At 37.3% G+C, this 12,861-nt stretch overlaps 1 protein-coding gene across 2 annotated transcripts in view; it reads left to right on the top strand.

Moving 5' to 3' along the window:
* Positions 1–935: 935 nt before the first annotated feature.
* The window catches only part of NUP205 (nucleoporin 205), a 66,430-nt gene continuing 54,504 nt past the window's right edge, over positions 936–12,861 (top strand). Inside the window, exons 1-6 of one of the 2 annotated variants that reach the window (XM_016121107.2) lie at positions 936–1,166; positions 7,532–7,674; positions 9,006–9,177; positions 11,013–11,157; positions 11,543–11,702; positions 12,135–12,363. In XM_016121107.2, the coding sequence (XP_015976593.1) occupies positions 1,139–1,166; positions 7,532–7,674; positions 9,006–9,177; positions 11,013–11,157; positions 11,543–11,702; positions 12,135–12,363 (877 nt within the window). In that variant the 5' untranslated portion in view covers positions 936–1,138. Of the gene's footprint in view, positions 1,167–1,943; positions 1,969–7,531; positions 7,675–9,005; positions 9,178–11,012; positions 11,158–11,542; positions 11,703–12,134; positions 12,364–12,861 lie in introns of those variants that run through there. The other variant, XM_036230868.1, reaches the window with a different exon arrangement.

Below are 12,861 nucleotides of genomic sequence, written 5' to 3'. Positions count from 1 at the left end.
ATTATTTAATTCTGATTTCAGACAGTGAAATGGGAATATAAACTATTTCCTCACAACCTCTGTGGAATGTTGGAGAAGTTGATAGTGAGGTTGTAAGGCACATGGAAATCTGAGATAAGTAGCTATAATTACATCATCTCCCTAATAAGATTGTTTCAGGGATTGAAATAATGAAATAATAATAATACATAATTATATATAAAACACATAACGATGTATAAAGTAATATATAAATATATAATGATACTATTATTATGTATTATTATTATGAAATAATGGAAAATTCGCAATAAGTATCTGGTATGTGATAACAAATGGTAATGACCATATTTTAGTTTGAAAATTAGCAAACTAAAATTTAGCTAGAACGAAGGTCCAGTTATTTGGGGGTGTTTAGGTAATATATGGTGTTTACAAAATGTTATGTCTGGAAATTCCTTCAAAATAATCTCCCGTGTTGGGGGTGGGGTGCCGGAATTGGCCATGCTACTGAAGCTGGGCATTCGTTATTCTAAGTTTGTATACATTTGAAAATTTCATAATAAAAAGTTATGACTTGTTTTATTTTGATTTGTTTCACGCTATGCAACTATGTTGATGCAATACTCTTGAAATATTGAAATGTACTAAAACACGGTTTGTTATCGCTCAAATAGCTTTTTGAGGTTTAGGCACCTTACACCCCGCTCCACTCTCCAAAGTAAAGGAGTAATGCCAGGAATAGTTAATTTGAAATGGAGATGATGATTTGAATTTGCGGCTTTTATATTGACATAAATAGGCATCATTTCTGAGACTAGTTAATAACTAGTCTCAGAACATCTTTATTATTGTTCCCCCTAACTTTATCCATCATTAGAAACTACAAGTCCCAGGGTGCACTGCACGACTAACGTCAAATCAAGGACCTCGCATCTCTGAACTGGTTGCCCTCGCCTTATTTGAGTGGGAAGAATCCTGGCGAAAATTGACGTATGTGGGTTAGAGCAGATTTTCGAATCGTCGTACGCCTGGGTCGGTCGAGTGGGTGGTTCTGAGGGGATAGCGTGGCACCTTTCTGGTCAGGTGTCGCCTCGGGCAGCCTCACCCTTTTCTGGGGCTTTCATGCGGCACAGGGCTCCGTTGGTGCGCATCCAAGATGGCGGCGCTGTTGGCGGTAAATTCGGGTAAGTGCGGCGGGACAGAAGGAAACCTGCAGTAGGGCAATGATCCTTTCTTCAGCGAGCTACCCGGCCTGTGAGGTTCTTTGGAGTCCAGGCTCCCACTTGTGCATAGTGCCCTCTTCTCTCTAGCTCCGGGCCCAGAGTCCCGCCCCTTCCCAGTTTGAATGGCACGCGTCGGCGCTGCGGCTTAGCCCTTGATTTGGGGTTTGAGGGTCGAGGCCAGGAGGCTTTGTCCACAGTAAACCTGCACGCTGTCTCTAGCAGCCCAGGTCTGAGCGTGCTCCCTCCCTCTCCCCACCCCACTTTGTGTCTGCTGTCAGGATTTCGCCAGGATACGCGAGTCTCGAGCAATGAGGCCAGAGGACCTGAGAAATTTTTCAGCCACGAGCGCAGGCTGAAAACTCGCACCCCAAAGTAGGCACCGGGACCCCTCGTGGGTATTAGAGGGCCCTGCAGGAAGCGAGGGCCCTCGATTATGAAGCCTGCATCCCGAAAGGTGCCCGAAAAGCGTCGCCACGGGCTCAGCAGATGATTCCCAGTTTTGCGGTTGTGGCCCTCCCCTAGTTGCTGCTGTACCTTTGGAACGATAGATCTTGGGAAAGGGGTAGATTGTAGAAGGTAGTACAGGAACTCTGTAAGATTTGGGGTGGGTTCTCTTTTGGCGATTCTCAACCTGGGGCGTTTGAAAGAGTGGGTGCATTTTAAGTGTCACAGTTCCCGGGAAGCACTGTTGGCGCCTAGTGGGCGGGGCAAGGATGCCGGAAAATGAATTGGCTGCTCAGAATGTCAGTGTCGGGATTGAGATGTAAGTACCTTCAAGGGCAAATTAAGAACATATCTGTGTGATTAATGCTTGTAGAGAATCTCACGCAAGAGGACTCTTTTGGGTGCCTTTTCTTTCTGTCTATGCAGTCATTTGTTGGTTTTTATTTTTATTTTTGGTGCTGGTTCTACTTTCCACAGGACTGATATTTTTGAAAAGTTATCAGAGTTTTGCACATCAAACCATTTCAGAAACACTATAATAAATTATCTTATAATAATGAAGAATTATCTTTTTTTGAGCACCTGCTGTTTCCCAGGCACTGGACTGAGTTGTACTTTTATCTCATCTCATTTAGTTCCCTTTATGTACCTATGTGGCAGCTGCTATTAAAGATCCCATTTTACAGATTTGGAAATAGAGTCTTAGAGTAGTTAAGTAATTTCTCCAAGGTTATACTGCTAATGACCTCTAAGCCAGTCTTTGATACTTACATGCTGCTACTTAAACACAATCTGATTCATTTTATTACATCATATTTTATATATCTGGATGTTAGTAATGAAGTTACTTTTCTAATATTGTTATCCCACCCTCCCACCCTGATGTTAACTTAAAAGCAAGGTTTGCATGTAATATGTGTAGTTATACACATTTTTTAGTACATACTCATGCTATTAAGCATAAATCACTGAGAGAAAAAGGAGTTGTCAACAGTCACAAAGAATATACATTGTGTAATAAGACCTGTGGCACAAGTGTTTAATTGGCAACATAGAAAGGAAACATTTTTATAAGCCAAGAATCAGAATATTTTTTTAAAAAAATTAAACATTTTAGGGAAGCAACCCAGAGACCAATGAATGAACATTGTGGTTTATACATACAGTGGAATATTATTGAAAAGGAAATTCTGTCATATGCTACAACATGGATAAACCTTGAGGAAGTAAGCTAGTCACAAAAAAAACAAATACTAATTATTCCACTTATATGAAGCATCTAGAAACAAGGAATGTTGGTTGCTAATGGCTAAGTGAAGGTAGAAATGGGGAGTTATTTAATGGGTACAGTTTCAGTTTTGCAAGATGAAAAAGTTCTGGAGATCTGATTTACATACACAGTGCGAATGCATTTAACATTTAAAAACACTTAAAAGTGTTTAACATAAACTGTTAGGTGTGGTGTTTGTTTGTTTTTACCACAATTCCAAAAAAGTAAACATATTAAAGAGTTGTAGAAGGGGCAAAATACAGAGGTTATAGAGTTCTAAGACTTATGCTTGAGTTTCGGCTGCATGATTTACTAGTATTACCTTGGCTGAGTAGACATAGAGCTCGTTAATACACAACCATTAACACTGCTTGACAGTCCTTCTGTGGTAGTCTGGTTACCTGTTCTCTTCACAGCAGGGACTGTTTCAGACCTTTTTATACTCCTCAAATCTTTAACTTCCAACTGATCCTTTAGTTTCATAGTCACAGAGCAAATAGAAGCCAACAGTCAGGAACTCTCCTTCTTTACCCTCATACCTACAAATCTAGATATATCTATACCCTTTGTAAGTCTCTCTCTCCAAGGAAAACCCCACCCTTTATGCCCTTTTCCTGTTACTCCTTTCTTATACCTGCACCTGTCTTCTTGCTCCTTTCCTTTCCACTAACCTCCCTTCTTTATCTTGATCTCATGACTCCAATTACTGCCCTTTTATTCCTCTTCAGTCAAACCTTTCAAAAGGTTTATCAGTGTTCACTGACTTCATTTCCATACCTCCTCTCCCCCCGCCCCCCTAGTATCTTCCCATCCTCCTAAATAGCTCTCAAGAAAGTTGGCATGCTATTCTGTTTCACAAGTCCAGCAGACAGTTTTAATCTTTATCTTGCTTGATCTTTTGGGGTAAAGGCCAGAATCGTTAGTATGGGCTAGGAAGCCCCGTGAGATATGGAAGTTGCCTCCCTTGCCAAACCCTTCTTTTCTGTACTCAAGATCTTTTGGGCTTCTCCCTAATTCTTTGGAGTGCAGTGTTCCCTCTGCTTTGGGAACATACATACTCTCTTCTCCTTCTGGAATGCATGTCCTCACTTCTGACCCCTCAGTCAACTCCCATCTTTTATCCTTCAGATTTTAGTCTAACCGTCACTTCCTTAATGAATCCTTCCCTTCTCTGACGTCCCTGGCTAGGTTGAATATTCCTGATCTCTGTCCTGGGTATCTCTCCTTTGTTGTACTTAACAAATTGGATGTTACACTTAGGTGTGATTGCATGATAAATACTACATGGTAAGCTTACTGACTACATGATGTATGAGCAAATAAATGTCACTTGCTGGGGTTATCCCTAAACATTAAGGAAGACAAATGCACAGTGTTTCTCAAATGAACAAATCATTTAGGTTAAAAATACATATTTAGTAATTTGGAAAAATTTATAGTCTTTCATTTGTAATCAATAACAGGAATATTTTTACTAAAATTAGTCAAACTAAAGATAAATCTTTGTTACAACTACTTTCTGTGATGTGTTGGTATTAATAATGGACTAAAGAGGCCTGTAGATCTGTGTGTGTGTGTGCGCGTGTGTGTATTTTTGACCTATTATTGGTTGCCTCCCCACAAAAAGAGAGGGGAGTGGAATTTTTCTGTAGAACTTCCTGTGTTTATTCAAGCTACATATGTATAGCACAATGAAATTGATTAGTTCTTCAGAGGTTCTATTGTATATTAAGTATTATTTTTATAGACAGAGTTACTTTTGTCAGCTCTTTGTCACATTTTTAAAATACCTGTGATAAGACGTTTCAGATTTGCCTAGGAGTCATTTTTGATACCTTTTCTTTACATCCTGTGCCAGTCAGTCACCAGTTCTAACTTGACCAACAGGCCTTGTCTGTTTTACTGTCCTTATCCTAGTTGAGGTTCTGTCACCTCGCGAGTGGCTTCTTGACACTTCTTAGTGTAATTAATCCAACAGTCACACCATTGTGTGCCAGTTTTCATTTTGTCATCTGCTAGTATTAGAAACTTTTCCATTTACTAATAGGAAAGAAGTCCATCTGGTATTGGAATCCAATGCTCAAAAACTATGCTATCCTTTGCTGTTAGAGAGGGCCAAGAAAATGAAGTTGTTAGTCACCATCCAACTAGGCATCTCATAGCAGGTCACCAGGATCTAGGGTTGGCCCTCGTTTTGGCAGGCCCAGAACTCTAATATTTGTTAGTTTATCTAGAGTTGATTATATCCCAGTAATTGAATTTCTCTAATTAAACTCATTAAAAGACAGACATATGCCTTACCAGCATGCCAATTTATTGATCTTCAATGGAAGGTAATCTGCGTGGGTACTCATGCTGGTTCGCCAGCACATTCTTTACCCTAGAAATTTATATGACAAGCTGTATTTTTAATCAGAAGATTGGCAAGTATGGGAGCAAAGCAGGGGGTTGGATGGTTGCTCTCTATGTGTCGTCTGGTCATACTGATTCTCATACCCCACATCCTTACACCAAAGACCTGATATATCGCTTCCTGCCCTACCCTTCAGTTTAGAGTGGGTGTTCTCAGCACTCCATACATCATTACATCTTTTATTATACTGGTAATTTGTTTTTTGAAGTCTATGTTTAATGTCTATCTCTTGTCAATCTTTAAGTTCTATAACGGATCCCGTCTGTCTTGCTCTGTGTATAGTCCCAAGCACTCAGAAGGCCCTCAGTAAATATTTGTTGAGTGAATGAATGATCTACCTTGACTGATTTAAGTCTTGTCCTCCCCCTACACATCCCCCCTTTAAAAACAATTCCCAATACATTGCATTCTTCTGGCAAAATTGTTCATAGGATTGTAATGCATTTAATTAGGTTATACTTTTCTTTCATGTTGTTCTTATTATCCTGGTAACTTTATTTGGTTTTGTGTTTTTTCAGATAGCAGTTAAATGTATTTATAGACCATCTATTACTTGTTAGGCTATAGTTCTGAGTTTCATTTGTCGAGCGATTGATTGGTTTTGACTAGTTTCCCTTTCAGAGTCTATAAAAACACACGTGGGAACTGTATCTGATTGCAAACAGAAACCTTAGACTTCAGGGTAGTGTTTTTCAAATAGTGGGTCTTGAATAAATTTAGTGGGTCCCCTACCAAAAAAGGAAAGAGAATACAAAATATGAGTGCATTGATGTAATAAATGAATGAATATTAGTATATTATATAAAACTTGTTTTGGTTTTGCATGTATATGTGTATTGGATTGAGATATGGAACATTTCTTACCATGGGTTATAGTCCAGAAAAGTTTAAAAGCCGCCAATCCAGCATCTTTAATCTCACTTTTGCTCTTTGTTGCTCTTCGCCACCCAGGTGTTCCTCATCCTTCAGCTTGCCGCACCAGTGCAGTCACCCCCTAGAAGTCCTTGCCTATCATTTCGATCTTTTGAAATTCTTACATTGTTTTGTGGCAACAGTCACGTTGCTTTTTTGTATTGTTATGGAAATAACTCACTGATGTACACTTTGTCTCAAAACTTGATTTGAGTTTTTATAGACCGGGATTGTTTATCTTATCTCCTATGATATTGTACTGTTCATTTGTGGAGCTTAAATATTTTTAGGTGAGTGAATTTGGCTGATTTCAGGTGAATTTGCCAAGGTATGTCTAGATATGATCTTAATTTCTTCACTTACCAGACTATTTACCAGATATGTCTGAAATACCTAAATTTATCTTATTTTCACTTTCTAAGTTTTATGTATGGAGGCTGTATAGCTTAGTGGTTAGGGCACATTCTGATGCCAGACTGCCTGGGTTCAGGACCTACTTACTTATCCAGTGTGACCTTGGGTGAGTTTCTTGACCTCTCTGCCTCAGTTTTCCTACATATACAATGGAGGAAGACGTAGCTCTGACCTCATAGTGTTCTGAAATGAAATAATACATGTAAAGAGCTAAGAACCCTGCTCAGTGGCCCATAACAAAAGTTTAGTAAGTATTGCTTATTTTTACATATTACCTTTACATATCAAAATGTGATCCTTTTTATGCAAATTTACAAAAGTATTCCATATTTCTATGCTATTTTTTGATAGCTAATATCCCAGCTAAAACAAAGGACTTTTTTTTCAGCTGCTAAATTTTGCAAAATTCGTTTTTTCCCCTGCTCCTGCTTTTTATTTGGATGATCTGGAGGGATAGAAAGGCACTTACATTTATTGTATGCATACAATGTGCCAGGCACTGTATTGTGTGTTTTATTTTAGTATATCTCATTTAATCATTCAAGCCTACAAAGCAGATGATGTCTCTGTTTTATATGTAAGGAAACTGAAGTTTAAGAGGTTATTTCTTCACTCCGTCTCATACAGCTAAAAAAGCGGCAAAACTAGGTTTAACTGATACTCCAATTTAAAATCAGGATTAACTTTACATTATATTTAGATAAAATCGTATGCATATTTTTACTTGCGAATACTAAGTATGCCTTTATGTTAATGTTTGGTTTGTATGTATAACTCCATATATTTAAAAGTAGCCATGAGCATGACTAAAATGTGCAGACAATACCTTATGTTATTTTCCATGATACTGATTTTATATATTTTTCCTTTAAGCTGCTAGTCTATGGGGTCCTTACAAAGACATTTGGCAAATGGTGGGGAATGCTCTCTGGAGAAGACAACCTGAAGCTGTCCACCTGCTTGACATAATTCTGAAGAAACATAAGCCGGACTTCATCTCACTATTCAAAAATCCAGTAGGAAGTTTTCTTTGTTGCTTCTCAGATTTGCTTTTTCCCTTCCTTCCTTCCTTCCTTCCTTCCTTCCTTCCTTCCTTCCTTCCTTCCTTCCTTTCTTCCTTTCTTGTTTTTTTTTTAAAGATTGAAGGAGCAAGTTAACTCTTAATGCATGTACATAAAATATTATTACTTGTCCTAGTTACTTGATTCAGGTTTTCTCTAAAAATGTAATTTTTCCTAGGAGTAGTATTATATTCTTTTTGTTCTCCATAGAAGTTAATAGTGTATTTATTTATCTCTAGCTAGCAGATATCTTAATAATATTTGAATACAATTTAACATGTTTAATATAGTCTAGAAATATGAGCTTCCTTGGAATTTCTGACTTACAGTTAATAAATACATTTAAACTCAGTAAAATTGATTATGTTATTTGTTTCTAGGCACATGTCAACACTTTAGCTCTTCATAATGTCATGCGGGTTGTTAGCTGAGCTAATCAATTCTTGCTCATCATTAATCACTGCTTCCTGAAATCCTTTTCAACCGGGACTAGAGTATTTCAGTGGAGGCATTTATATTTAGAAATTTTGTTTGACAGTTTTCTTTTATAAACTAACAAGGCCATCTAAAAACTATACATGGGTTTGTCTTGCCAGAAATGGCCTTTTGCTTTTTAGTGATTTTTTGTTAGAAAGAGTCCTACCCTGTGAACCAGTTGAGCCAAGTTCCAGTCTTGCCTCTACCACTAGAATTGTACGCCCACAGACTAGTCATCTGATTTCTCTGGGCATCAGTTTTCTCATCTGCTAATGGAGGAGTTAGATTAAATGCTTTTTGTGGCCTTTTTGAAGGTATAAATGTCTAAGATTTTATGATCCATCAAGTAATTCTATATGTCCTTTGTTAAATATTTGAACCAAGTAAGACCTTTTTTGGGGATAGAACTACATTTTAAAGAATATATTAATAAACTATCATTAATTCATATATCCATTTGCTATTTCCCAGTTGAAGACCTTAATTTTTTTATTCAATATATAATTGGAAAAGTTCCAATTTTTCAAAAAAATTTGAAAAATAATATGCTATTTTATGTGCTTTCTCAAAATCTTGTAGTTCAGAGTGTAACAGAAGCGGTTATTGAGAAGATAGTAGTAGTGTAAAAAGGCAAAGGTGATGTAAAATATCATCTTATAAAAGTCTAGTTGCAGATTATTTGTTAAGAAATGCTTTTTTGTCATGTTATCAGGCTGCTTATAAATAAACTTCTCTAGGTAACAATTTAAGATCTAGTCTCCAACATACTATTTTTCATTACATGATCTTATTTACTTTTACCATTGCAGCCAAAAAATGTTCAACAGCATGAGAAGGTTCAGAAGGCTAGTACAGAGGGAGTCGCCATCCAGGGTCAGCAAGGGACCCGACTGCTTCCCGAACAGCTCATTAAAGAGGCTTTTATCCTTAGTGATCTTTTTGATATTGGAGAACTGGCCGCCGTTGAACTTCTCCTGGCCGGTAGGTTATCATTTAACTTTACCTATGGTAAGGTGTGGTATAGGATTCTAGCATTATTCACTCAGAGTTTGAAGTGGTATATCATTTAGATTCCGAAATAGTTTTTAAGGATGTTGTTAGTTTGAAAACTGTATTCAAAATACTACTTTTCCGTTATCTTTGACTAAGGCTTTAAGTTTAGCGATTGGCAGTGTTAAAGGTAATTTACCTTTTTTTTAGATAAGCTTTTACATGGTAGTTCACTAGCAAAGAATTGTTGGCTGCATCTCAGAAATTTTATAGCACAAAGCATTTGTTGTCCCATAATGAATAAGAAGATAAGGTCATTGCTCTTTTGGAGTTTCTTTTTGAGAAAGTGATTCAGATAATGAATAGATCAAAATAAGATAATTTCAATAATATTGAGTTCTAGGAAGAAAATAAAACAAGGCAGTGGGTCAGAGAGAGATGAGAGCTGGTAGGGGTCAACTTTAAAAAGATAACTTAGAGAAGGCCTCTCTGAAATTGGAATGTTTGACCTGCAGCTCGCATGATGACAGGGTGTCGGAGCTGTTGGGGAAGGGCGTTCTAGGCAGAGCAGACAGCAAGTGCTGGAGGTGAGAAGAAAGGCATGCGAAGGGGTAAAAAGACCACTGTGGTGGGAACATTAGGAAAGACACAAGGAGAGTAAAGGAAGACAAGGATAGAACAGGGATCAGATCGTTTTAAATCTTATAGGCCATGAAAATTATTTGGATTTCATTCTAACTGCAATAGGAAGTTGTTGGCAGGGGCTTGAAGTAGAAAAATTATATGATCTGGAATAACTTGGAAATTATTTCTCTGTCTTCCATACAGAGAAAATAATGAAATTACTGTAAAATAAGTAGTTAATTTTCATATATAAGAAGCCATGTGGGCATTTTGACTGAAGGAAAATCTAAGATGTCTAAAGATATCATGTAGCTGCCAAGATCCCTTTTGACCTAAGTAAGGCTGCATTAAAAGAAGTATGATACTGAGAATGAGTAAAGTAGTTTTCCTGTTTTATGACAGAGATGTTAACTGAACATGTTTGAGTTTTGAATTTCACTCATTATTTTGACTTAACAAACATTTAATCTGTGCATACCATGAGCCAGGCACTGTGTTAAGGTTCCAAGGATATAAAGATGAATAAAACCTCAACCAGTTTAAAAGAGTTTGTAGTCTAGTAATCGAGAAGGACATGGAAACAAGTAATTACGACACCATTAAGTGTGTTAATGTAAATTCGTGCAAGATTTAATGATGGTCCAGAGGGCAGGAAATTAAATTGGCCTTGGATTGTACAGAGAAGTCTTCACAGAGATCCTGAGGCTTAAGATATGTGTTGAAAACTGAGTTAGGCAGATGTCAAGTGGAATAGTCGTGCAACCCAGGAGGATGTAGGGCTTTAAGACGGAGGCAATCAATCACCTGCGGAGAGGTGTGAAGCAGTGAGATACATTTGGGGAACTGAAGGGAGCGGCGTGAGGGAGTGACTGCCTGAGGGGAGAAGAAGCCATAGGAAATGAAATGAACTACAGGCCGGTACTTTAAGAAGGACAAAGTGGAACTTACTCGAAGGACAGCACTTAAAAGTGAAAATGAAACATAAAGCCTATTTTATTTTCAGAGAAGACTCTAGGGGAAGAAACTTCCAAATATTTGAAAGATTTCATGTGAAAGAGAATACAACAGGGGATGGATGTTTGAGGTAGAGGACCCTTAGGGCCTCTTACACCCTGATATTCTGTGAGTTCTTTGAACACTGGGATAATAATTTTTGTCTTATCTTAAACACAAAAGTATTTACTAATTATTTTCTTTTCCAGGAGAGCACCAACAGCCACATTTTCCAGGCCTCACCAGAGGATTAGTAGCTGTCCTTTTATATTGGGATGGAAAGCGATGCATTGCAAATTCCCTGAAAGCCTTAATACAGTCTAGACGAGGAAAGACATGGACCCTCGAACTCAGGTCTGTTTGCTTCTTAGGATTTCAGGGGTTATTTAGAAATTACTTTTGAAGAATTATAATTTTAGAAACAAAAATTTCTCCTTAATAATTTAAGTAATGTCACATAAGAAGTTAAATCATATATATTCCCTCATTCCGCCAAGAATGATAGAACGATTTAAATGTACTTTATTTCATTTACAAATAAAAAATAATTCACTTATTTATGGTTAGAAGCTTATTGAAACCCAGTGATCCCTAGAAAGGGAGAATTAGGTTATAATTCATCTTGATTGTTTCTAGTAATCCAGCATTATTGTCAAAAGAGCGTTTGCTATACCCATATGAGGATGTATAAACATTACTGTTCATTATAACTTTGCGGATTGATTTCTTTTTTTTACAGTCCAGAGCTGGTTTCCATGACAACACGCTTTACAGATGAGCTGATGCAGCAAGGGTTGACTTATAAAATCCTTACTCTGGTGTCACAGATTGATGTGAACAACGAGTTTGAGAAACTACAACGTGAGAGGGGTTTGGGCAGTGAAAAGCATCGCAAAGAGGCAAGGGTTCAATAACGTCAGATCATGGGTTGTCAAATCTCAGAGGCCGAAAAGTCATGACAATTAGAATTCTTTTAGTATAAGCATGACAGCATATTCTTCTGGTACAGGCATGCATATTAAAGTGTGTAGGCAGTTGTGTCTATGAAATAGACTTGTATTTCAGTTTTTTTCTAGTCCTTTATGTGCCATTCTTTTTTTTTTTTTGGAGTGAACTCTTCAAGAGATTGGTTGTCCCATGCAGGAGCTTGCAACTTAATGAGGAATTAACATATGGGTTTGTTCATAACTCTAGAGGTGATATCATAAGGTCCCTTGTAGATTCAATACTTTTATATAGTTAGCCTTTATAAAAGCTCGTTTGTATTTTGGAATAAGACCAGGCTTCACTGTCATCTATTTATACTGATAATCATACATTTTTATTTCTAGGTTTCCGATCTCATCAAGGAGTGCAGGCAGTCTCTGGCAGAAAGCCTTTTTGCCTGGGCTTGCCAGTCACCGTTAGGCAAAGATGACACTCTACTCCTGATTGGACATTTGGAAAGAGTGACAGTTGAGGCTAATGGCTCATTGGATACAGTGAATCTGGCTCTCCTCATGGCACTTCTCTACTGTTTTGACATCAGTTTTCTAGAACAGAGCACAGAGGAACGTGATGGTATTGGATTTTATACCTATTAGTACATTTATTTTTTAAAAATCAGATTTAAAATTGTAGAGAACATTTAAGAAGGGTGGTATTTTAACTAATACAATACATTGTTATATTTCTTTTTGTGCACTTCGTTCATGTTTGAATATTTAGATAGAAGGTCACATTTTAAAAATAATTGCATTCTGTTACATATTTCTGTTGTCTTTTGGGGTCTTTGAATGGGAAAGTGTTAAAGGTTATGTAATGCATGTTTATGAGTTATGTGTGTCTAATTTACTTAATTGCTTGTTGCTTTACTATTTAATCATATTTCAAACCTTTCATGAAAACATCCTAAAGGGAGATGACTATTTTTAGTAATATACCATCTTTGACTTATGTTTTCTTTGAGGCAGATAAAATTTTACTTGGCAACTGCATAACCAATTAATTACTGCTTAGTACTGGGGATTGCAAAAATGATTCCCAAAAAGCAAGATTATTGCCACTTAATATAGATAG

This window comes from Rousettus aegyptiacus, unplaced genomic scaffold, assembly GCF_014176215.1.
Source record: "Rousettus aegyptiacus isolate mRouAeg1 unplaced genomic scaffold, mRouAeg1.p scaffold_m13_p_13, whole genome shotgun sequence".
Classification (NCBI taxonomy): domain Eukaryota; kingdom Metazoa; phylum Chordata; class Mammalia; order Chiroptera; family Pteropodidae; genus Rousettus; species Rousettus aegyptiacus.
Note: the sequence above shows the minus strand (reverse complement) of the source record. Positions and strands in the feature narration are given on the sequence as shown.